Source organism: Chlorocebus sabaeus, chromosome 14 (genome assembly GCF_047675955.1).
Source record: "Chlorocebus sabaeus isolate Y175 chromosome 14, mChlSab1.0.hap1, whole genome shotgun sequence".
NCBI lineage: Eukaryota > Metazoa > Chordata > Mammalia > Primates > Cercopithecidae > Chlorocebus > Chlorocebus sabaeus.
This window is the reverse complement of record NC_132917.1, coordinates 61,962,985-61,987,112: the sequence shown is the minus strand read 5'-3', so window position 1 is coordinate 61,987,112 and position 24,128 is coordinate 61,962,985. Positions and strand designations below refer to the sequence as shown.

Genomic DNA, 24,128 nt, shown 5'->3' with positions numbered 1-24,128 from the left:
CCAGCATCACCATAAATACATGAATAATGTGTTTATGTACAACTACATCTTAGACACTAGTGATGGGAATTTTTCAGCTCCATTATAATCTTATGGGACCACTGTCACACGTCATCTGTCATTGACTGAAACATCGTTATGCAGAGCATGACTGTAGATACTCTCATACACGGCTTGTGAAAGTATGCATTGGTTGGGCTACTTTAGAGGGCTATTTGCTAATATCTATATGCATTCTGAGTTGGAGAGATTCTGAGAACTATGCTGGAGCCACTTCATACCAGCTAGCAGAGCTGATTGTGCATTAATGTCTCATTAGTAGTTTGAAATCGGCCATGGTGGAAGAATTCACACAATGGAAATTGGTAAATGCTACAAATCAGCTCCACCTCCTCTTTTTGGAAGACAGGTTGTTACACATTTATCCATATTCTAAAGTCTATTTGACAGTGTCTACAATTAAAAAAAGAAAAAGAAAAAAAAAGCACATAACCCATGATACAGTATTCCTGTTTTCTAAGATATATTTGTACATGTAAACAGGGAGGCAGGCCGGGCGCGGTGGCTCAAGCCTGTAATCCCAGCACTTTGGGAGGCCGAGACGGGCGGATCACGAGGTCAAGAGATCGAGACCATCCTGGTTAACACAGTGAAACCCCATCTCTACTAAAAAATACAAAAAACTAGCCGGGCGAGGTGGCGGGCGCCTGTAGTCCCAGCTACTCGTGAGGCTGAGGCAGGAGAATGGCGTAAACCCGGGAGGCGGAGCTTGTAGTGAGCCGAGATCCGGCCACTGCACTCCAGCCTGGGCGACAGAGCGAGACTCCGTCTCAAAAAAAAAAAAAAAAAAAAAAAACAGGGAGGCATGTTCAAGGACGTTCACAGCAGCGTTGTCTGCAATGGAAAACTGAAGACAACCTAAAAACCCACTCATTGATAGTGTAAACCAAAAAGCATCTGAGACAGGTCTCAACTGATTAAGATGTTTATTTTGCCAAGGTTAAGGACCATGGCCTATGATGCAGCCTCCGGAGGTCCTGAGAGTATGTGCCCAAGACGGTTGGATTGCGGCTTGGTTTTAGACATTTTAGGGAGACAGAAGTTATGGGTAAAGACATAAATCAATACATGGAAGGTATACATTGGTTTTGGCCTGGAATAGGGGGACATCTCAAAGTGGGAGTTGGGGGCTATTTCTAGGTCACAGGTGGATTCAGAGATTTCCTGACTGGCAATTGGTTGAAAGAGTTAAGCTCTGACTGAAGAGTTGAAGTCAGCTTGAGTTATGGTAAGGGGGGAATGTTTTGGAAGCCAAGGTTCTTGTCATGTAGATGAAGCCTCCGAGGAACAAGCTTCAGAGATAATAGATGTGACAGTCTCTTATCTGACCTAAAAGGTGTCAAACTCTGTGGCAAAACCTAGTAGAGGAAGGAGATTCTCTGAAAAAATGCAAATTTCCCCCACAAGGGACAGCTTTGCAGGGCCATTCAAAATATGTCAAAGACATACATTTTGGGGTAAAATACTTTGATCTCCTTCAGGGCCTGCTGTCTGTTACATCAGAGTCTGATATATATATCAGAGTCAGGTTGGATTTGATCTTATTACTACAAAGAGTCTGTTTTGTCGGTCTTAAAAATCTCTGTTTTAACGTTAATGCTGGTCAGCTGGGTCTAAACTCCAAAGAGAGGAGAGTATATAATGAGACCTTCCTCCTCTCTTCCAGTCATGGCCTGAACTTCTAATCACCCCTCTTCCTGTCATGGCCTGAACTTTTTCAGGCTTTTTTGGGATCCCCTTGGCGGAGGAGGCCCATTCAGTTGGTTGGGGAGATTAGAATTTTATTTTTGGTTTATAATAGGAAGCTCAAAAACAAACAAGAACCTCCAACCTATTCTAAATGGAACACTATGCAGCAGTTAAAATTAATAAAGTACATTTATATAAACTGTTGGGAGGAAAAACTTCTCTACCAATTTGGTCCAATTGGTCAGTGGCCTGTGAATCAACTGACAATAGACAGATTAACAGGAGAAAAATGTACTACATATGCAAAAGTACACTAAACAGAGTAGCTCCCAGAATAGCTAGGGGGAAAAAAAAATCACATAGCCATAAAAGAGAATAAAATCATATCCTTTGCAGTGACATGGATGCAGCTGGAGGCCATTATCCTAAGCGAATTAATGTAAGGACAGAAAACCAAATACCATGTTACAAGTGGGAGCTAAACTGTGGATACTTATGGACATAAAGATGGCAATAATAGCTACTAGGGACTACTGGGGTTGAAAGACTAACTACTGGGTACTACGTTCACTACCTGGGTGACAGAATCATTCATATGCCAAATGTCAGCATCACACAAAATACCCAAGTAACAAACCTGCACATGGACCCCTAAATCTAAAATAAAAGTTGAAATATATATATACACACACACATATTTCATATATGTATGGAACATATTTCATATGTATATGGAACAGCTTACTACGGAGGGGGGGAATTATTTAGGACTTCAAATGATGGAAAGTTCTAACTGTTGGGGCTGTTACACTTTTTTTTTTTTTTTTTTTAAATATCCCAGTGCCCAAGGTCAATGCCTCCCTGACTAGAGACCTCCTGGGAAGGGGAGGGTTGGCGCAGATGACGTGAGTAAAGCTCTGCTTTAGTCAGATGTGAGAAGTTCAGATAATATATTTTTCTGCATCTTCTGTAGCTCAAATGTTTCTACTTTGAAGTATTCTGTATACCAGTTTGGTGGGTTGCTGGTCTCCAGTACTAACATGAAAGTCTCCAGACAGATTGCTGGGGGGAAAAGCAATCTGCAGGACAATACATAATGATTGCACTGATGTTACAGAAATACAGAAAACAATACTATAAATATGGACATATATGCAAAAAGGTAAATATCACCAAACAAACAAAACAAAACTAGAAGGAGACACAAAGTGACAACAGAGGTTGGGAAGTAGAGGAGAAACCCAGGATTGATAGTATTGGTCAAAGGAGATTTTAGCTTTAATTATAAATTAAATGCTTCTCAAGGACAATATATATGTATATTATTTGTGTAGAGTGAAATCAAAATAACTCCTTGAAGACAATGTCCATAAGCCTCCACCTAAAAGATCAAGAAAATGGTCAGGGTTGTGAGCTCCTGAGATGAAGGCACCTTATTTCTTCTTTTTGAGACAGGGTCTTGCTCTGTCACCCAGGCTGGAATGCAGTGGTGTGAACATGGCTCCCTACAGCTGTGACCTCCTAGGCTCAGGCAATCCTTTCGCTTCAGCCTCCCGTGTAGCTAGGACCACAGGCACGTGCCACCACGTCTAATTTTTTAAAAAAATATTTTTTGTAGGCTGGGCGTGGTGGCTCATGCCTGTAATCCCAGCACTTTGGAAGGCTGAGGTGGGCAGATCACCTGAGGTCAGGAGTTCAAGACCAGCCTGACCAACATGGAGAAACCTGTCTCTACTAAAAAAATACAAAAATTAGCCAGGCACAGTGGCACATGCCTGTAATCCCAGCTGCTCAGGAGGCTGAGGCATGAGAATTGCTTGAACCTGGGAGGCGGAGGTTGTGAGGTTGTGAGGTGAGATTGTGCCATTGTACTCCAGCCTGGGCAACAAGAGTAAAACTCCATCTCCAAAAAAAAAAAAATTTTTTTTTGTAGAGATGGGGGTCTTACTTTCTTGCCCAGGCTGGTCCGGAACTCCTGGGCTCAAGTGATCCTCCTGCCTCAGCCTCTCAAAGTGCTGGCATTACAGGTGTAAGCCACTGTACCTGGCCAGAATCACTTTCTTATGCCTGGATTACAATCCTCCCTTCTCCAGTGGGCCTTGTGGACAGCCCTACACTTCTCCTCCAGGGCACTCTGGACCCTTTGTGGTATATCAGGCCAGATTAAGACCCTTTAGAAGCCCCTGAAAAGATTATGATTCTCCTCTCTCCTTTGCATTTGTAATTCAAATTAAAATTCTGTGAAAGTAAAGAAATCCTACAAAGTTCTGATTTTTCCCATTAATAACTTTGTTAATCTTTGGATATTTGAAAAATATATTAAGTTTCCCAAAAATTTTTGGCTTAGCTGGAGACACATGCCTAATTCTAACTTACTGGGTAATTTAGAACCTGGCACTGTAAGGGTAAAAATAGAACCAGCAATTTTCAGTCATTCCCTAAAGAGAAGAGAAGGACAAGATAAAAGAATGGAAAGACGAGTTTAAGCACTACTAGCTTTCTCAAACCAGCATCTTAACAACCATGAACACAATTAATTGGCTAAACTTTTAGGTGCAAAACTAGGGATGGCATTTGGGTTATGAAGAATGGCACAGGCTGTGGTTACCTCAGTAACCACTTTCTCCCAGGACTCACTCAAGGCAAGAGGGACTTGCTTGGTCCTGTCCCTTCTGTTATGGTTCCAGGAGTGGTTGCCCAAAGGGGCGGCAAGTTGATTCTCCCAGGAATGGGTCGCCAGTGAGAGCTCTCAAGTTATTCAGGGACCTTCAGAGCCAAATTCCCCTAGCATTTTGTTCAACTCTTCCCCATGTGTACAGGGACAAGGAAGGGTTTTGCATTATCCTTTCCCGTTTATTGAAATTATATCTATAAGAACTGATGAAGAGAAGTGTCAGTTTTTCCATCTGTCTCAGGGAATTGGGTGGGCCTGATAACTCTCCCACTACATGCTCCTGGCTCCAGATTATCTGGTTACTTATTTTTAAAATTCCCGATTTGAGGGGGAAAGATTTTTCCCTAAATTCCCTATAAATGATAATTTGAAGTGGTGATACACCACCCAGCAAACAGCTGTATTCACAGTTTTAACGGTTCATATAAAGTAATTTACGAAGTGACTTGTTTTCTTTCAATTCAAAGGAGGTCTGGGGAAAGGCACCATTCATTCATTCAAGATGGGGTCTCACTATGTTGCCCAAGACAGTCTTAAACTCCTGGGCTCAAGGATCCTCCTGCCTCAGCCTCCTGAGTAACTAGGATTACAAGTGTAGCGGTTTGAAAGGTACTTTCTTGGTCTAGGTGGTCTGCCTGCACCCAGATGATCTGAAGCCTCGCCTCTAGTCCCACCCTGGCCAGCCAAACCAGGTCAGCCTGGGGCTCCAGGAAAAAATGAAATGTTACATGGTCTCACTTGCCTTTTTCTGCTATTCATAGGATGATATTGGTTGATAGTAAATATAAACCTGCTGGGTTTATATTTAATAAATAAATAAATACATTTATTATTATTATTTTTTTAAAAAAACCTTCATTTCCTCTGGCAATCTGCTTGGGGACACGCACGTGAACATCATGGGAGAACAAGAAAACGTTTCCTTTTTGTGTTCTCCACTTTCCCTTCCCTTTCCAGAATCTAGGACCTCGTGATTCCCTTCAGAAGGCAGGAAAGCGATTCCTTGAAGAACAACAGCCGTCACCTTCCTTCCCAGTTGAGCCAGAAAGGCCCCACAGCTCTGCCACGGATGCTACAGAAAATGCTTCTGGCCTCAACTCTCCAGGGAGGAAGACTTGGGGTTAGTTCAGTTGCACAGTTCCACGACTGTTAGCAGCCACTGGTTTCCTTACGACAACTATGTTTAGCTTTGTTTGACTATCTTCCATGGGAACACAACTGCATTAGTGTTCCTTTTCTCAGTTCTCCATTTCAAAAATTTTTATTTATTTAATTTCTGAGAGAGGGTCTTGCTCTGTCACCCAGGATGGAGTGCAGTGGCACAAACACAGTCTCACTGCTGCCTCCACCTCCAAGTTCAGCCTCCTGAGTAGTTGGGATCACAGGCATGCACCACCATGCCTGGCTAACTGTTTTATTAGTAGAGACAAGGTCTCCCTGTGTTGCCCAGGCTGGCCTGGAACTCCTGAGTTCAAGCAATCCTCCTGCCTCAGCCTCCCAAAGTGCTGGGATTATAGCCGTGAGCCACCATGCCCCAGTATCAGTTCTCCATTTATAACAACTTGTCACCAAGAACCCGAGACCCAAGCTTGGGTCAGTGGTTGTCCAGCTAGGATGAGAATAATGTGCTGGCTACCTGGGTACTGTGGACAGCCTGGAAGCCCCACGTGGCCGCCAACTCACTCATTTTGCACACTGCACCCAGAGAAGGGTGGCACTGAGTGGAAAGTGAGGCCAAGGTCATCACAAACAGCATCAGGCTCTACAAAGAGTGACAGCAACCTGAAGCACAGAGACAGGTCTAACATGGATGCAGGATGCAAATGACATTGGGCCTCGTCCTAGCTCACATCTGCATACAAAGATCCTCACTACAGGAACTGTCATTATTTAAATGCTTGAGCAAGGACACAGATTTTTGAAATAAGTTCTTATTCTTCTGAAGGGTCTGAAAGGTAGAACATAGAGATGGAAGACAGCAGACCTGAAACTCCTTCCTGACCACAGCCTTCTACAAATCCTCTGCCCTGTCTCTCCAGATGTTTCCTCATTTTTGACGAGATGCTAAAGACTCCAAATCAGTCATTCTGAGATCCATGCCAATTGTTAGCCATGATTCTAAAAATAGCCAGAATAGAAATGATATACAATCCTCATATTTGTGCTTACTTCTTTAATATAAAAACAGTGTAATAACAGCATGAAGGAAATAATTTAATGATTTTAATTTTTCAGCCGAAAATTATTTTAAACTAACAGTTTCACCTTGTTCTGCTTGAGTAATCAAATTCATATTTTCCCTCTTGCCATCTCTCCCCCACCTGCATCCTGTGAATCAATAGAAGTTAAAACCCTAACACCAGCGGGAAACAGAAACTAGCCAAAAGCATGTAAAACAGAAACAAGCCAGGTGCTGAGGTGAGAAGATCACTTGAGCCCAGGAGTTCAGGCTGCAGTGAGTAACAGTTGCACCACTGCACTCTAGCCTGGGGGACAGCATGAGACCCTATCTCTATATAAAATTTTAAAATATAATAAAAGAGAAAGAAAATGCCTAATTACAGTTCTTGGTGAATAAATGATGTAAATGCCCATATTTTACTACCTGCTCATGTATAGCGTTAGTATTGTAATCAGATAGTTTGTGTACCAAACTTGTAAGTTATGCCAGTTGGGATCATTTATCTAACAGGAAGCATGCCCAGGCAGGTTCCTTTGCAACAAAGGATGGTTCAAATTTGCACACAGTTGGGTTGCCATGAGAGACAATTATGACCATCCCCAAATAAGGAAAACTTGACTGCACTTAGATAAAAATTGCAATTTCTCAAATTTTGCAGTCACAACCTGTATACTCTACAACTAGAGGTAAGCTTAAGCTAATTATGTTCTATTTTAGCTTTCCCTTCTGCTGACTAAATCACCATTTAAAATATTTGAAAACCTTGGTTGTAAAGTTGGACACCTAAGAATTCAAAATAGCAATTGTCCCACAAAGCCCCATCCCTTCCAGTATCCTGTTCTTTTAGGAAAGTATTCAATTATTTCTCAGCTGATCCTAGGATTCCTTCTATATCTTGTCCCTTTCATTGGTTTAGATATTTACTATACACTTTGAGGTCAGGTGCGGTGGCTCATGCCTGTCATCCCAGCACTTTGGGAGGCCGAGGCAGGTGGATCACGTGAGGTCAGGAGTTCGAGACCAACCTGGCCAACATGGTGAAACCCTGTCTCTACTAAAAATACAAAAATTAGCTGGGTGTGGTGGCGCATGCCTATAATCCCAGCTACTCAGGAGGCTGGGGCAGGAGAATCACTTGAACCTGGGAGGCGGAGGTTGCAGTGAGCGGAGATTGCACCACTGCACTCCACCCTGGGCGACAGAGTGAGACTCCTTCTCAAAAAAAAAAAAAAAAAAAGGCCGGCATGGTGGCTTATGCCTGTAATCCCAGCACTTTGGGAGGCCGAGGCAGGTGGATCACGAGGTTAGGAGTTCAAGACCAGCCTGGCCAAGATGGTGAAACTCCATCTCTACTAAAAATTAAAAAAATTAGCTGGGTGCGGTGGCAGGTGCCTGTAATCCCAGGGAGGCTGAGGCAGGAGAATCGCTTGAACTCAAAGGGCAGAGGTTACAGTGAGCCAAGATCGTGCCACTGCACTCCAGCCTGGGTGACAGAGTGAGACTCTATCTCAATAAATAAATAAATTAAAAATAAAAAAAAGGAAAAAAGAAAATAAAAGAAAAAAAACACACAGATACTTACTGTACACTTCAGAAAACAGTATTTTCTAACATCTGTTTAGCATTAACTTCCCTTTAATTTCTATTTATATTGTTTTCTAAATGTTCACTCAGGTGTAAAAAAATAACTTCAATTAATAGTTTGACATGATGTCAGCTATTTAAGGTACTCAATGTCATCCACTGCTTTTCACCACCTTCTTGCATTTGGGGGCGAAGAGTTAAACTACTTTTTTTTAATGCTGCAACTCTTTTTGAATCATTATTAAAATAAAACTGGGGGAAGAGAGGTTATATAAAGGAAACAGAATCTATAATGGAATTTAGGCCTTTGCTGTTACAGCTGAGAAGAACTAGAGCTTCCAAGGAAAGCCTGACCTAAGAATAAGGCCAAATCTTTTGCTTCTTATCAACACAACACTACCAAAGTCTGGAGTTACTTTCTGACTTTCTTCTGAAAGCTAACTTTTAGCTTGGCTAGACTGTTTCTTTTTCTTTTCTTTTCTCATCTCTCTCTCTCTCTCTCTCTCTCTCTCTCTCTCTCTCTCTCTCCTCTTTCTCTCTCTTTTAGAGATGGGCTCTTGCTGTTGTTGCCTGAAGCCCCAAACTCTGGGGCTCAGGCATCCTCCTTCCTCAGCCTCCTGAGCAGCTTGGACTTGAGGCCTGTGCTGCCACACCCGGCTAACTGACAGGAATGTTTCTAAACAGACTGAATTTAGAGTGCTTATTGCTCAAGCAGGGATAATGTCTACAAGGTCCAGTTCAGGCTGAGATTTTTATTTTGTCCCTAATTTCCTGAAATCAAAATAAAGTGATTTTAATCTAGGATCACAGAGGTAGATAACCTAGTGGGGTCTCTGGGAACTTTATGCCTGTTTTCTCCTTCTTTGATCCTTTCTCCATGCTTTTATTGTTACCAGGGAGATGTCCTGGTTTAATGTATGTGTCCCTTACAAAACTTTCTAAGAACTTAGTCCCAGAAAATACAAAAAATGATGATAGCCAATTAGGCAAGACAGGTGGTAATTTAGTCTTATACTTTCTCAGAGGGAATACAAATTAATATGACCTTCCTGGAGAGGAATTTGGCAATGTTTATCAAAGTTAAAAACTGTGTACTAGGCCGGATACAGTGGCTCACGCCTCTAATCCCAGCACTTTGGGAGGCCGAGGCAGGTGAATCACTTGAGGTCAGGAGTTCGAGACCAGCCTGGCCAACATGGTGAAACCCTGTCTCTACTAAAAAGACAAAAAAAAAAAAAATTAACTGGGCATGGTGGCGGGTGCCTGTAGTCCCAGCTACTCAGGAGGCTGAGGCAGGAGAATCACTTGAACTCGGGAGGCGGAGGTTGCAGTGAGCCGATATTGCGCCACTGTATTCCAGCCTGGGTGACAGACTGAGACTTTGTCTCTAAATAAATAAAAAAAAACTGTGTACTCCACAGTTTTGGAGTAAATAAATTTGGGAATTTATTTAAGGAAAGTCAACTCTTCTCCTAGTTCTAGCCTTTTTTGTGTACATTAGATTGATGGGCCATTAACTGTTCTTAGTAGGTTTCTGTATTTTCATAATAGACTATAATAAACATATATACCTTTGATAATAAAAAATTAAAAATCATCAGTAAATATAAAATATACCCTGTTAGAAACAACTTGCATTCAGAAGTGCTTAGTGTTAAATGTGGGGACCACCTTCAACAACCAGTTTTTTGGTTTTCTTTTTAATCCTTGAAAACGCAGTATAGATTAACTATAGTTCTTCCAATGACCTAGGGTTTGGGAATACAATTTTAAAAGCCCATGGCCACTCTTGTAGCTATTACTTTCATGGGATGACCTAAACAGAGCTTCAGACTATGACAATGATTTCCTCTCCTTGTGGCCCATGTGCTGTTCCTTCACACTTCCACAGACTTCCATGGGATATGTGAGTCAATCCTAAGGTGGTAGCTCTAGTTATTCCATCCAAGGACATCTGGAATCCGATTATCTGATGAGATATTCTATTGCTGCATTTACAGCAGGAGACCTTATCAAAATTCTCCTAGATTACATGACAGCAGCCCTGGGAACAGAAGGCAAGTTGAAAATAGTTTTCTTTTTTTTTCCAAACCACATTCCTTTCTTGAAACTATTTACAGTACTGTTTCAAGATGTTTTCTGAAGGGTCCACAGGGGCCACATTGAAAACCTTCTGGTTATTGTTTGCTAACTGCTGGGATGGTTTTAATCAGAGAAGAAGTCAATAATTTCAGCTTGGATGTTGGAAGAGCTTCTGAAATGTCTCCAAACTGATTTAGGAGAAACTGCTTAACAGAAGAGGACTTATTCCTGTCCTGAAACAAACTCATTAGCATGGACATATGCTGTAACCACAGACCAAGAGAACCACATTTTTTGAACATATTATACCCCAAAGGCATCTTAGATTTCTAAATATTATCAGTATCAGATGACAAAACCTGTTCAACAAGGACCATAGCCTCAATATGCTGGTTGACAGCCTCCTCCTTTGGAATATTCTTGGTGTTTGGTAACTTCTCTAGTAGGACCTAGTTTTTATTATACTAGTTTTTCTTAAAGAAATTTTTTGAAAGGGGTTTTATTTTAATGACTCAGGTAAAATTTTCTGAGGTAAAAGACCTCACGTCAATCTCAGCAGACATCTGCCCCTTCCCACGATCCTGACTTGAGGCAAGTGAAGGGAGTCCCTTTGTTGTGAGACCAATTTAGTTCTAGGTTCCAGAAAAACCTGAGTCTCAGTAGTTCAGATCAAATCAGCTGCCCCAGATTTAAGCAGAACTAATTCAAATGCCCAAATCAGTTTCAGAAGCATCTCAGGTTTTAACTGGGGTCAGGTATATCTTTTCTAGGTTAGGTAGGTGCTCCTATGCCTCAGCTAAGGACATAGCACTTTGAGCAGCCCTATATTACATGATAAAAGCTTTTTTTCTACTTTAAAAATAATTCCTGCATGATTTATCATGTATAAATTCTTAAAACCCCACCCAGGACAAACCACTATATCAAGGATTTCCACTGTTGATCCCTCTCGCCCCAATCCTATTGAATCCAAGTCTCTGGGGATAGGGCCCTGGAAGCCTGCCTTTTTTTTTTTTTTTAATGTAAATACTTTTCTCACACCTGTAATCCCAGCACTTTGGGCTTTGGGAAGCCAAGGTGGGAGGATCGCTTGAGCCCAGGAGTTCCAGACCAGCCTAGACAACATGGTGAAACCCCATTTCTACAAAAAATACAAAAATTAGGCCGGGCGTGGTGGCTCACGCTTGTAATTCCAGCACTTTGGGAGGCCGAGGCGGGCGGATCACCTGAAGTCAGGAGTTCGAGACCAGCCTCAACATGGAGAAACTCCGTCTCTACTAAAAATACAAAATTAGCCGGACATGGTGGTGCATGCCTGTAATTCCAGCTACTCAGGAGGCTGAGGCAGGAGAATTGCTTGAACTTGGGAGGCGGAGGTTGCAGTGAGCCAAGATTGTGCCATTGCACTCCAGCCTGGGCAACAAGAGTGAAACTCTGTCTCAAAAAAAAAAAAAAAAAAAAAAAAATTTCCCGAGAGTGGTGGCATGGACCTATAGTCCCAGCTACTTGAGAGGCTGAGATGATGGGAGGCTCGCTTGAGTCCAGGAGCTTGAGGCTGCAGTGAGCCATGACTGCACCACTGCACTCCAGCCTGGGTGACAGAGCAAGTCTCTGAATTTAACAATAACAACAAAAAAGTGAATGCTTTTACAAATACCCCTTATAACATTTATGCACAATGAAAAGTGAGAACCTCTGCACTGGAACAACTGTAAGAGTAAATGAAGGCTAGAAAAAAAGAAATCTCAGCAAGCAGAGGCGGGAAGATTGAATGCGAGGATTTAATACCAATGCAGGCACAAGAATTTTTTTAAAAAAGGTCAGCGGGGAGGGATCATGAACACCTTGGTTTCAACAACTCCAACTGCTTCATACGTCATCTTCAGTTAGGCTGGCTGATCAGTGTGCTGATACTTTCTTCTACCTCTGACAGCGTCTTCAGAATTTGGTTGACTTTGACCTCATCAAATTCCAAACACAGAAATTCAGATTCCTGGAAAACATAAAAGGATATTTTAGAGGGAAACCACAAGATAGCCAAGGCCATCTGGCATGACCAAACTCAAAATACCGAGGGTCCCAAACCAGCAAGCCCAGCTCAGACCTTAATATCGAAGTGATATTTTACCCAGCAAAGCATATCCACATAATGCTCTAAATAAAAGTGCTTTTATGATGGTGTTTCGTATTAATAAATAAGAGGCGTACAAATATCAGATGTTCTCACTAGGAGACATATGAGAAGCTCTTTCTCTTTGTCATCTCATTTGATCCTCCAATAATTTTTAAGGTAAGAACTTGAGTAGTTTTAAAAATGAGGACCCTGAGGCACAAGTAGTTTTAAAAATGAGGACCCTGAGGCACAAAGAGGTTAACCTGTACCAAAAATAAATGCCATAAAAAGGCAGAATCAGATGGTGAACTCTCAGCTCTGGATGACTCCGAAGTCTTTACTGTCTCCACAGCACTTTGGGTTACAAAAATGAAGAGAATTTTGACTGACTCTGATGGACTCTGAGTTAGTCTGGGAAGTGAGCTAACTTGGATTTAGTGGTTATGCTGGAAATTGTGACAAGTTGCTTGGGAAACATGAGCCAGATAACTGAGAGATAACCAGATCTTGAACTAGCAACAAACATTTCTGGGGCCCTTCCACTTGCTGCAAGCCAACCCTCCTCACAGCTCCCTTAAATACATTCCCTCTGTGAGGCTTCGTCAGTCAATCTGACGAAGTTAGGTAGATGGTAGATACCAAAAAATAAGATTTTGTTTTTCCCCTCTATTACTTTCCCCCTCCATACTGGAGTGCAGTGGCATGACCATAGCTCACTGTAGCCTCAAACTCCTGGGCTAAAGCGATCCTCCCACCTCAGCCTCCTGAGTAGCTAGGACTACAGGTATGCACAACCACACCCAGCTAATTAAAAAAAAAATTTTTTTTTTTTTTGTAGAGACGGTGGAGGGGCAGGGCTCAGTATGTTGCCCAGTCGTAAGATCTCTGAGTTATGGTAGCAGGAATTTCATGTACACTGGACAAATTCTACATCTGCATTATCTTGAGAGATAAGGATATATTTTATGTATCTAAGAGCAACTACATTCAAAATCCTTAAGAACAATAATCAAGTAATTTTAGAGCAGTATGAATCCTTACAGAGCATATAATCCAATTGCCTTGTTTTCTAGATAATTAAATTAAGCCCCAGGCATGATAAATGATGTGGCTAATTAATGTACCTCTGTTGATGACAGTCACCAAGTCAATGTTCTTTTCTCTGTATTTTCCTCTCTAACTACTGAAAAGTATCAGAATATACCAGCCCCAACTATGCCACTCTGGCATATAGGTTATTTTGCACTGAAGGCAATCGAGACTTAACAGATGGAAAAAGAAGTCTTGAGTTTCCCTTATCTGGCCAAGAGCAGAAACTTCTAAAAAATGAGAACTGCCAGGCCAGGCATGGTAGCTCATGCCCGTAATCCCAGCACTTTGGGAGGCTGCGGCAGGTGGATCACTTGAAGCCAGGAGTTCAATACCAGCCTGGGCAATAATAATGAAACCCTATCTCTAAAAATAAAAAATAAAATAAAATAAAGTCTGACATGGTGGTGTGCACCTGTAGTCCTAGCTACTTGGGAGGCTGAGGTTGGAGAATTGTTTGAACCCAAGAGGTGGAGTGAGCCTAGCAACCTGGGTGAGACCTTATCTCAAAAAAAAAAAAAAAAAAAAAAGAGTGAGAACTGCCATAAATCCCTCTCTGGGGAAGTTTTATGGGCATGAAAAAGATGGAAAGCTGACACCATGATGAGTCTGCACAAACCTTAGTAAAATAACTCTTTATCTACCATTAGATTCACCATATATTTAATTCCCATAATTTACCACCTTTAGAAGACCAAACCCTTTTTCCTTTGTCTAGTCATAGTCACTTCTCTCCACAATTTATCTTCCTTTGTTAAAATGGTATGCAAGCTTTCAAGTCTAACTGCCTCTTTGGGTTTTCTTTTTTTTTTTTTTTCTGTTAAGCTTGTGTGCATACAAAATTAAAAATACTGACATCAGTAAAATTTGTAATTTTTTTTTCTCCTGTGAAACTTTTGTCAGTTTAACTTGCAGGCCTTATACACGAACCTAAGAAGGCAGCGAAAAAGTTTTTCCTCCCCTACAATACCATGGCATTTCCTACCCCCATCTCCAAAGTGATGGGGGTAGGAAAGGAAAGCCAACAAGCTTCTTCAGAAGGAGGGTGTCACTTTGCCATCAGCTAGAATAATATTCAGGAGTTGATTTTGCTGTTGCTAAGCTGCTAAGCTGAGTCTACACGGATGGCAGTGAATATCCCCCAGGGAGAAGTAAGTACAAAGGGAAAGAAGGGGCCTCTCGGATGAAAGGCTTCCAACGAGAGGGAAGGCAGCTCTCCTTGCCTACAGGTGTCCTGTCCTCAAACATGTATTTGGATAGGAGAGAAGTGCAGTCTCATATGTGAGCTTAGAAACTTTGACGAGTTTTCATTTGGTCCAAAGCAAAAACCAAGTTTAAACAAAGAAAGAATACTGATAAGTGTTCAAGCTGTAGGAGGGGTTATCTCCTTTGGGAAAGAAAAGCAAATTTATGACAAATTAGGCTGTTCAGTTGGCAAAATTCAGAACAGGTCTCAGATGTGAAAGCCTGTTCTTCGTTCATTTTCACTGAGGCCTTTAGTTTGACTTTAAAACAATATTTTTTTTTTTTTTTTTTTTTTTTTTTTTTGAGATAGAGTCTTCCTCTGTCACCCAGGTTGGAATACAGTGGCCCGATCTGCAACCTCTGTCTCCCAGGTTCAAGCGATTCTCCTGCCTCAGCCTTCTGAGTGGCTGGGATTACAGGCGTGCACTACCACACCTGGCTAATTTTTGTATTTTTTTTTTTTTCAGTAGAGACAGGGTGTCGTCATGTTGCCAGGCTGGTCTCGAACTCCTGACCTCAAGTGATCCGCCTGCCTCGGCCTTCCAAAGAGCTGGGATTACAGGCGTTAGCCACTGCATCTGGCCTAAAACAATTTTTTAAACATCTGGCCTTGGACACAATAGTCTAGAAATTAGTGATTACCAGTAAGTAACATATATATTAAGGACATGGATAAAAAAGATGATGTAGCTTATATTTCACCTCAGTGAAAGTAAGTTACAGTAATAAATCACCTGGTTTTCTATTTATAGGCAAAGAGATTACCAGGAACAATATTCATAGAGATAGGAGCAACTGAGTAAAGCTTGTTTATAAATAGCCAGGATCTTTTCTGACTAAGGGATTATTAGTTTGTTATAGGTTTCAGGACTCATTTGTGATTGGACCTCTATGTATGAATGAAGCTCAGTTTATTTTTGAGGGATGCCAAATACTAGAGAGAAAGAGTGGGCTAAATAAAGAAGTCCAAAGTTAAACAGATGTATTTGCCATCCCAATCTTCACCTTTCTCCCCTTGAAATAATAACACATTAACAGCCTTCAAAAGTGACACATAAACATACATGACACATACATGACACTTGAAATTGTTTACTTACAACTGTATTACACCAAGGCCTACTTTCATCTAGTTATGCTATCAAAATATCTTATAAGGAATTCGAGAGCCTTTAAACTGGGGCTTAACATGTAGACATTTCTTCACATTTTGCATTTGGCTGCGGTACCCTACGGAGAATACATCTGATGCACTTGAAAATATATTTAGAGGCCGGACGCGGTGGCTCACGCTTGTAATCCCAGCACTTTGGGAAGCCGAGGCGGGCGGATCAGGAGATCAGGAGTTCGAGACTAGCCTGAACAACATGGTGAAACCCCGTCTTTACTAAAAATACAAAAATTAGCCAGGCGTGGAGGTGGGTACCTGTAATCCTAGCTACTCAGGAGGCTGAGGCAGGAGAATTGCTTGAACCTAGGAGGCCTCTGTTCATTTGCAGTGAACTGAGATCGTACTATTGCACTCCAGCCTGGCGACAGAGTAAGACTCAGTCTCAAAAAAAAATACACACATACACACACACACACACACATATATATACATGTGTATACATATCTTTACAAATGCAGATGTGGGCTAGGGGTGGTGGCTCATGCCTGTAATCCCAACACTTTGGGAGGCTGAGGCAGGTGAATTGCTTGAGCCAGGAGTTTCAGACCAGCCTGGGCTACATGGTGAAACCCCATCTCTACAAAAAGTATAAAAATAAGCTGGGCATGGTGGCATGTGCCTGTAGTCCCAACTACTTAGGAGGCTGAGGTAGGAGGATCGCTTGAGCCCAGAAGGTCAAGGCTGCAGTGAGCCGAGATCATGCCACTGGACTCCAGCCTTGGCAACAGAGTAAGACCCTATCTCAAGAAAGAAAGGGAAAGGGAAAGGGAAAGGGAAAGGAAAAGGAAAAGGAAAAGGAAAAAGAAAAGGAAAAGGAAAAGGAAAAGGAAAGGAAAGGAAAAGAAAAGAAAAGAAAAGAAAAAATGATGCCTATCAAGCCAGAGGCAGAAGGTACAAGAGCAATCTGAAACACTTGTTACTTTTTTCATGGTCATCTTGGGCTTAAATGGTGATAAAAATAAGAGATGATTCGACTAAAATTCCTGTATTTAAGTATCTGAGTCAATAATCAAACTTGTTTCTTTTCAGTAAAGGATGCAGTATGGAGTAGAGTCAGAATGTGGTTAGCAGATAAGCAAGCACATCATTATCAAGAACATGTACTTTGTGATCCTGGGGAGTACAGCAGTATATTAAACTCAACAGTTTAAATAGCCATTCCAAATTACAATGGAAAGCAAAGGCAAAATATTCAAATTTTTGTCTCTCCAAGTGGAAATTTTAAAAAGTCACAAAATCCTATGACAAAACCCTTGAGAAGATTCTCTCTCCAAACCAACAAAAAAACTGAGCCAGCTCTAACACTTCCTGAGAAGGCCATCTCACATATTCCTAAGCAACTCCTTCCCTGATAACCACTCAACACTCCTCAGGGAACTCTTACTGGTCAAGCCTAAATCTTTAATGCTTTAGTTTAAACTCACTTGCTAGCAAGGTTAGAGAGTAGAATTGATTATTAGTCTACAGAATAACTGAAGGCTGTTAGTAAGCAAATGTTTGGTTTTATCCATCTACACACCATAACCTCTTTGTGTATAATTGTCCATTTTAAAAACTTCCTTATCTAGGTCCTGAGCAACTCTTCTGCAAAACAATACTACAGTGACAAAATGCTTAAAACAGAAAATAAAAAAGACTTATCACATATTAAATATTTAAATAGAACCATTTAGAACAAATTCAACATAAAATAAACAGTCCTGTATTTTCTGCAGTAATACTACTTTCCATGCAAAATTTTCACAAAGCTTTATCCCCTAATTTATGGATCATATTTAGGATTATAATATAACATTGGCAATGTTGGCTCTAATGTCTTGTGTTTTCTTTCAAAAATGATAAAAGTTGGGGGTAAAAGTCGGGGGATGGAGGGTGAGAGTGGGAACGGATGCCTTAGAATTTCACTAACCAATACTGATTCAAAAAGGCCACATAAGTGTGCACCTGTAATCCCAGCTACTTGGGAGGCTGACATAGGAGAATCGCTTGAACCTGGGAGAGGGAGGTTGCAGTGAGCCGAGATTGCGCCAATGCACTCCAGCCTGGGCGACAGAATGAGACTCGATCTCAAAAAAAAAAAAACAAAACCAAAAAAACACATAAAGCTGGCTATGTTTCATAAAGCTTATTACCCCAGATTTTTCTTTTAATTTCATTTGTTGACATAAAGGGACTCTTTACTGAGCACAAACTTTGGCCATAAAGTCTATCTGGACTGTCCTTCCATATGCTTAAAATAACCCTTTGACCCACAACTCTGCAACTGTCTTCTGTGTTTAACCACAGCGGAAGGAGGGGAGAGAAAGAGAAAGAGGAAGAGGGAGAGCAAGCGCCCAAGAAAGAACACATATGGCAGACATTAAAATTGGCAATGGCTCCTTGAAGGGCAATTATATAATAAATAAGAAACCCAGTAGCACTGAACATTGCCTGCCAGAGAAGTTCAAAACATCTTCATAAGTAAACCTGTGTTCACCACTCATTCCCACACTTCTGTGGCTTTCTCACAACTATCATTGATACTGCTCCTTTACTTCAAGAGACAATGAATCCCAGAAATAGCGTCTCTGTAGCAAAAGATCATCCAACTTCCTTCCTAAGGAACCACTGGCCCCAATTAAAATTTCATATTTTCCTGAAAACTGTGCTGATTATTCTCCATTTGTCCTTTCATATTCATTATCTTCCCGTCTCTGTCTTATTCCATGTCCTGTGAGGCTGTTCTCAAAAAATTGTGTCACCCCTTACAGTTGGGTTCAGGCAAGAGGAGAGAGAGGTTATTATATTAATTCCTCTGATATTTCCAATATTTTCTATGTAGGGTATCGTTTCTTCATTTCCTATTTTATTTACTGGTCTCAATCACTATTTCTTCTGGTTCACAAAGCCAACAGTACACACAAAGCTAAGTCTCTTTAGACTGCTGAAACATAGAATCACCAAGTACAAACTCCAAGGTTGAGCACAGCAAGGATTGTCATCATGCCTAGGTTGGTAAGAAGGTTGCCCTCCAAGTATTAAATAATAGGATAAGCTAGAACCAATATTTGATTTTTTCTATTATCATTTGATACTGAAAAATTTTTTTTTTAGTTGGAGTCTTGCTGTCACTCAGGCTGGAGTGCAGTGGCATGATCTCGGCTCACTACATCCTCTGCCTCCCAGGTTCAAGCGATTCTCCTCCCTCAGCCTCCCAAGTAGCTGGGACTACAGGTGTGTGCCACCATGCCCAGCTAATTTTTTGTATTTTTAGTAAAGACGGGGTTTCACCATGTAGGCCAGGATGGTCTTGATCGTGATCCACCTGCCTCAGTCTCCCAAAGTGCTGGGATTACAGGCATGAGCCACTGTGCCCGGCCTTGAAATATCTAATATGGTAGCACTTTGATATCTAAAGAATGAAAGGAAGGAAAGGAGGGAAGGAGGGAGGCAGGCAGAAGAGTAGGAGAAGGAGGAGGAGAACAACAACATCACAACTAAGATGAGATTTCATTAAGAATTTGCTCTTTAGTTTAATCAATCCTGCTTGTCAATTTTTACTTTCGTTTCAATTGCTTTTGGTGATTTCGTCATGAAATCTTTGCCTGTGACCATGTCCTGAATGGTAATGCCTAGATTTTCTTCTAGAGTTTTTATAGTTTTGGGTTTTACAGTCTTTAAGCCATCTTGAGAATTTTTTTTTCTTTCTTTTTTTTAGACAGAGTCTCACACTGTTGCTCGTGCTGGTGTGAAGTGGCACCATCTCAGCTCACAGCAACCTCTACCTGCTGTGTTCAAGCAGTTATCATGCCTTAGCCTCCCAAGTAGTTGGGACTACAAGGCGCATGTCACCATGCCTGGCTAAGTTTTGTACTTCTAGTAGAGATGGGGTTTCACCATTTTGGCCAGGCTAGTCTCGAATTTCTGATCTCAAGTGATCTGCCTCCCTCAGCTTCCCAAAGTGCTGGGATTACAGGCATGAACCACCATGCTCAGCCTCATTTTTTTTTTTTTTTTTTTTTTTTTTTGAGATGGAGTCTCACTCTGTCTCCCAGGCTGGAGTGCAGTGGCACAATCTTGGCTCACTGCAACCTCTGTCTCCCGGGTTCAAGCAATTCTCCTTCCTCAGCCTCCTGAGTAGCTGGGACTACAGGCATGTGCCACCACACCTGGCTATTTTTTTTTGTATTTTTAGTAGAGATGGGATTTCACCATGTTGGTCAGGCTGGTCTCAAACTCCTGACCTCAAATGATCTGCCTGCCTTGGCCTCCCAAAGTGTTGGGATTACAGGCGTGAGCCACTACACCTGGCCCCCTGGCCTCCTCTTGAGTTAGTTTTTATATAAGGCATAAGGAAGGGGTACAGTTTCAATTTTCTGCATATGGCTAGTCAGTTCTCCCAGCACCATTTATTAAATATGGAATCCTTACCCCATTGCTTGTTTTTGTCAGGTCTGTTGAAAATCAGATGGTTGTGGATGTGCAGTCTTATTTCTGGGTTCTCTATTCTATTCCATTCATCTATGTGTCTTTTCTTGTGCCAGTACCATGCTGTTTTGATTATTGTAGCCTTGTAGTATAGTTTGAAATCTGGTAGCATGATGCCTTCAGCTTTATTCTTTTTGCTTAAGATTGTACTGGTTATACAAACTCTTTTTTGGTTCCATATGAATTTTAAAATACTTTCTTCTAATTCCGTGAAGAATGTCAATAGTAGTTTAACAGCAATAGTATTGAATCTATAAATTACTTTGGGCAATATGGCTGTTTTCATGATATTGATTCTTCCTATCCATGAGCATGGAATGTTTTTCCATTTGTTTGTGTCCTCTCTGATTTCCTTGAGCAGTGGTCTCCAGTTCTCCTTGAAGAGGTCCTTCACTTCCCTTGTTAGCTGTACTCGTACATATTTTATTCTCTTTGTAGCAATTGTGAATGGGAGTTCATTCTTGACTTAGCTCTCTGCTTGCCTGTTGTTGGTGTACAGGAATGCTTGTGACTTCTGCACACTGATTTTGTATCCTAAGCCTTTGCTGAAGTTGCTTCAGCTTAAGAAGCTTTTGGGTTGAGACGATAGGGTTTTCTAAATATAGGATCATGTCATCTGCAAACAGAGATAATTTGACTTCCTCTCTTCCTATTTGAATACTCTTTATTTCTTTCTCTTTCCTGATTGCCCTGGCCAGAACTTCCAATACTATGTCGAATAGGAATGGTGAGTGAGGGCATCCTTGTTTTATGCCGGTTTTCAAGGGGAATGCTTCCAGCTTTTGCCCATTCAGTATGATATTGGCTGTGGGTTTGTCATAAATAGCTCTCATAAATGAAACTATCATCAGAGCAAACAGGCAACCTACAGAGTTGGAGAAAATTTTTGCCATCTATCCATCTGACAAAGGCCTAATATCTAGAATCTACAAGGAACTTAACTTTACAATAAAAAAAAAACCATTAAAAAGTGGGCAAAGCGCCGGGCGCGGTGGCTCAAGCCTGTAATCCCAGCACTTTGGGAGGCCGAGATGGGCGGATTACGAGGTCAGGAGATCGAGACCATCCTGGCTAACACGGTGAAACCCTGTCTCTACTAAAAAATACAAAAAACTAGCCGGGCGAGGTGGCGGGTGCCTGTAGTCCCAGCTACTCGGGAGGCTGAGGCAGGAGAATGGCGTAAACCCAGGAGGCGGAGCTTGCAGTGAGTTGAGATCCGGCCACTGCACTCCAGCCTGGGTGACAGAGCGAGACTCCGTCTCAAAAAAAAAAAAAAAAAAAGTGGGCAAAGGACATGAACAGACACTTCTCAAAAGAAGACATTCATGTAGCCAACAAACATGAAAAAAAGCTCAACATCACTGATCATTAGAGAAGTGCAAATCAAAACCACAATGAGATACCATCTCATGCCAGTCAGAATGGCAATTATTAAAACGTCAAGAAACAACAGATGCTAGCAAGGTTGTGGAGAAATAGGAATGCTTTTACACTGTTGGTGGGAATGCAAAATTAGTCCAACCATTGAGGAATATGGTGTGGCGATTCATCAAAGATCTAGAACCAGAAATACCATTTGACCCAGCAATCCCATTACTGGGTATATACCCAAAGGAATATAAATAATTCTATTACAAAGATACATGTATGTATATGTTCACTGCAGCACTATTCACAATAGCAAAGACATGGAATCAACCCAAATGCCCATCAATGATAGGCTGGATAAAGAAAATGTGGTACATACACACCATGGAATACTACGTAGCAATAAAAAGAAACAAGATAATGTCCTTTGCAGGGGACATAGATGGAGCTCAAAGCCATTATCTTCAGCAAACTAATGCAGGAACAGAAAATGAAGCCATTATCCTCAGCAAACTAATCCAAGAACAGAAAACCAAACACTGCATGTTCTCACTTATAAGTGGGAGCTGAACAATGAGAACACGTGGACACAGGGAGGGAACAATACACACTGGGGCCTGTCAGGGGTGAGGTGGGAGGAGGGAGAGCATTAGGAAAAATAGCTAATGCATGCTGGGCTTAATATGTAGGTGATGGGTTGATAGGTGCAGCAAACAACCATGGCACACGTTTACCTATGTAACAAACCTGCACATCCTGCACATGTACCTCAGAACTTAAAATAAAAATTTAAAAAAACAGAGAATTTGCATCAAAAGTCCTGGATAACTGAAACATGGCCTTGTTGCTATAACCTGTTTTTATACAATGGATAGCTTATGCTGTATCTTAAAACAATACTTAACAAAAAGAAAATGTGTGACATAATATTTTTTCTTTGGTCTTTGACAAAGTTTCTTTTAACCAATAAATATTACTACCAATGGTCCTTATTCAGGCCATTTTTATCTAGATGCATTCTCATTTCAAACACAACAGCCAATAAGTCCCACATCTACTATGTTCAGAGAGCATGCTAACAAAAGAGAAAAAAATCATACTGCAAATCACAATGCAAGTCATCCTACTGAGGCTGAAAAAGGACTGACATCAGTCAGTCTAGGACTGCAACTTAATTACTGAGCAATTAAATTAAAATAACTCACCCCCAAACTCAATAGATACCCACATGATGTTGAGAGCCATGTGGGACTAAGATAGAGTCTGCAGGAAGTAACAGAATTTACTCTAATAAATGAACAGAGCAGTGCCTCAGCACCTACCAGGTGCTTTCAGAGCCACAGAATCTTCTGGAGGAAGTGTTTATCCGTATTCTCACAATCTCCCAGAAAAGGGCTAAGTATTACAGTATTAGTGTAATACAAAAACATTAATCATCACTGGAAAATTACTGATTTTTCTGGAGATGTCATACAGGCATTTCAAAGGATTTTTGTCAGGACAGCTGATGACAGTGTTAGAATACTTAAAAACTAAAAAGACTGCATTCCCATAAATTCTTTTATTCAAAAATAAACTTTACAAGAAACATGAACTTTCAAATGACTTACTAGAAACTCAAGGAAGAGACATTTGGTATCTAGGAAATTTCAGATCTATTACTGATGTAAGTTACTGCTAAACAAATCTAAATGATCAGCTTTCCAAGGGACACACACAAGTTTAATATAAAATGGCAAAACTGGGAGGCCAAGGCAGGTGGATTGCTTGAGGCCAGGAGTTTGAGACCAGCCTGGGCCACATGGTAAAACCCCATCTCCACTAAAAATACAAAAATTAGCTGGGCTTGGTGGCACAAACCTGTAATCCCAGCTACTCATGTGGATGAAGCACGAGAATCACCTGAACCCAGGAGGCAGAGGTTGCAGTGAGCTGAGATGGTGCCACTACACTCCAGCCTGGGCAACAGAGTGAGACTCTGTCTCAAAAACAAACAAACAAAAGGCATTTTTAAAAAAAAATAACATCAGATCTTAATTATTCAGCAATTAGCCAGGTCCTCTGCTGCTTGTCTTCCCCCTCCTTTGTTGGTCCATCTTTTAGATATTTCCACAAGATGGAAAAACAAAGTGAACTTAAACTGGTTAATCTGACCATATCACAGCAGCTCTGCAAAACATTTTCCAGAAAAGGAGATAGGAGCTATTGGGAGGAACTTGATTTTGTATTTTTAGTAAAGACAGGGTTTGACCATGTTGGCCAGGCTGGTCTCAAACTCCTGACCTTGTGATCCGCCTGCCTTGGCCTCCCAAAGTGCTGGGATTACAGGTGTGAGCCACCGTGCCCAGCTGGGAGGAACTTTAACCGTGACTTCACACTACTTTGGAAAATCATACCTTATGGT

General features: G+C 41.3%; 1 protein-coding gene across 2 annotated transcripts in view; it reads right to left on the bottom strand.

Moving 5' to 3' along the window:
- Positions 1–12,038: 12,038 nt before the first annotated feature.
- The window catches only part of COMMD1 (copper metabolism domain containing 1), a 229,463-nt gene continuing 217,373 nt past the window's right edge, over positions 12,039–24,128 (bottom strand). For both annotated transcript variants that reach the window (XM_007970491.3, XM_073023033.1), the window contains exon 3: positions 12,039–12,264. In XM_007970491.3, the coding sequence (XP_007968682.1) occupies positions 12,154–12,264 (111 nt within the window). In that variant the 3' untranslated portion in view covers positions 12,039–12,153. The remainder of the gene's footprint in view (positions 12,265–24,128) is intronic.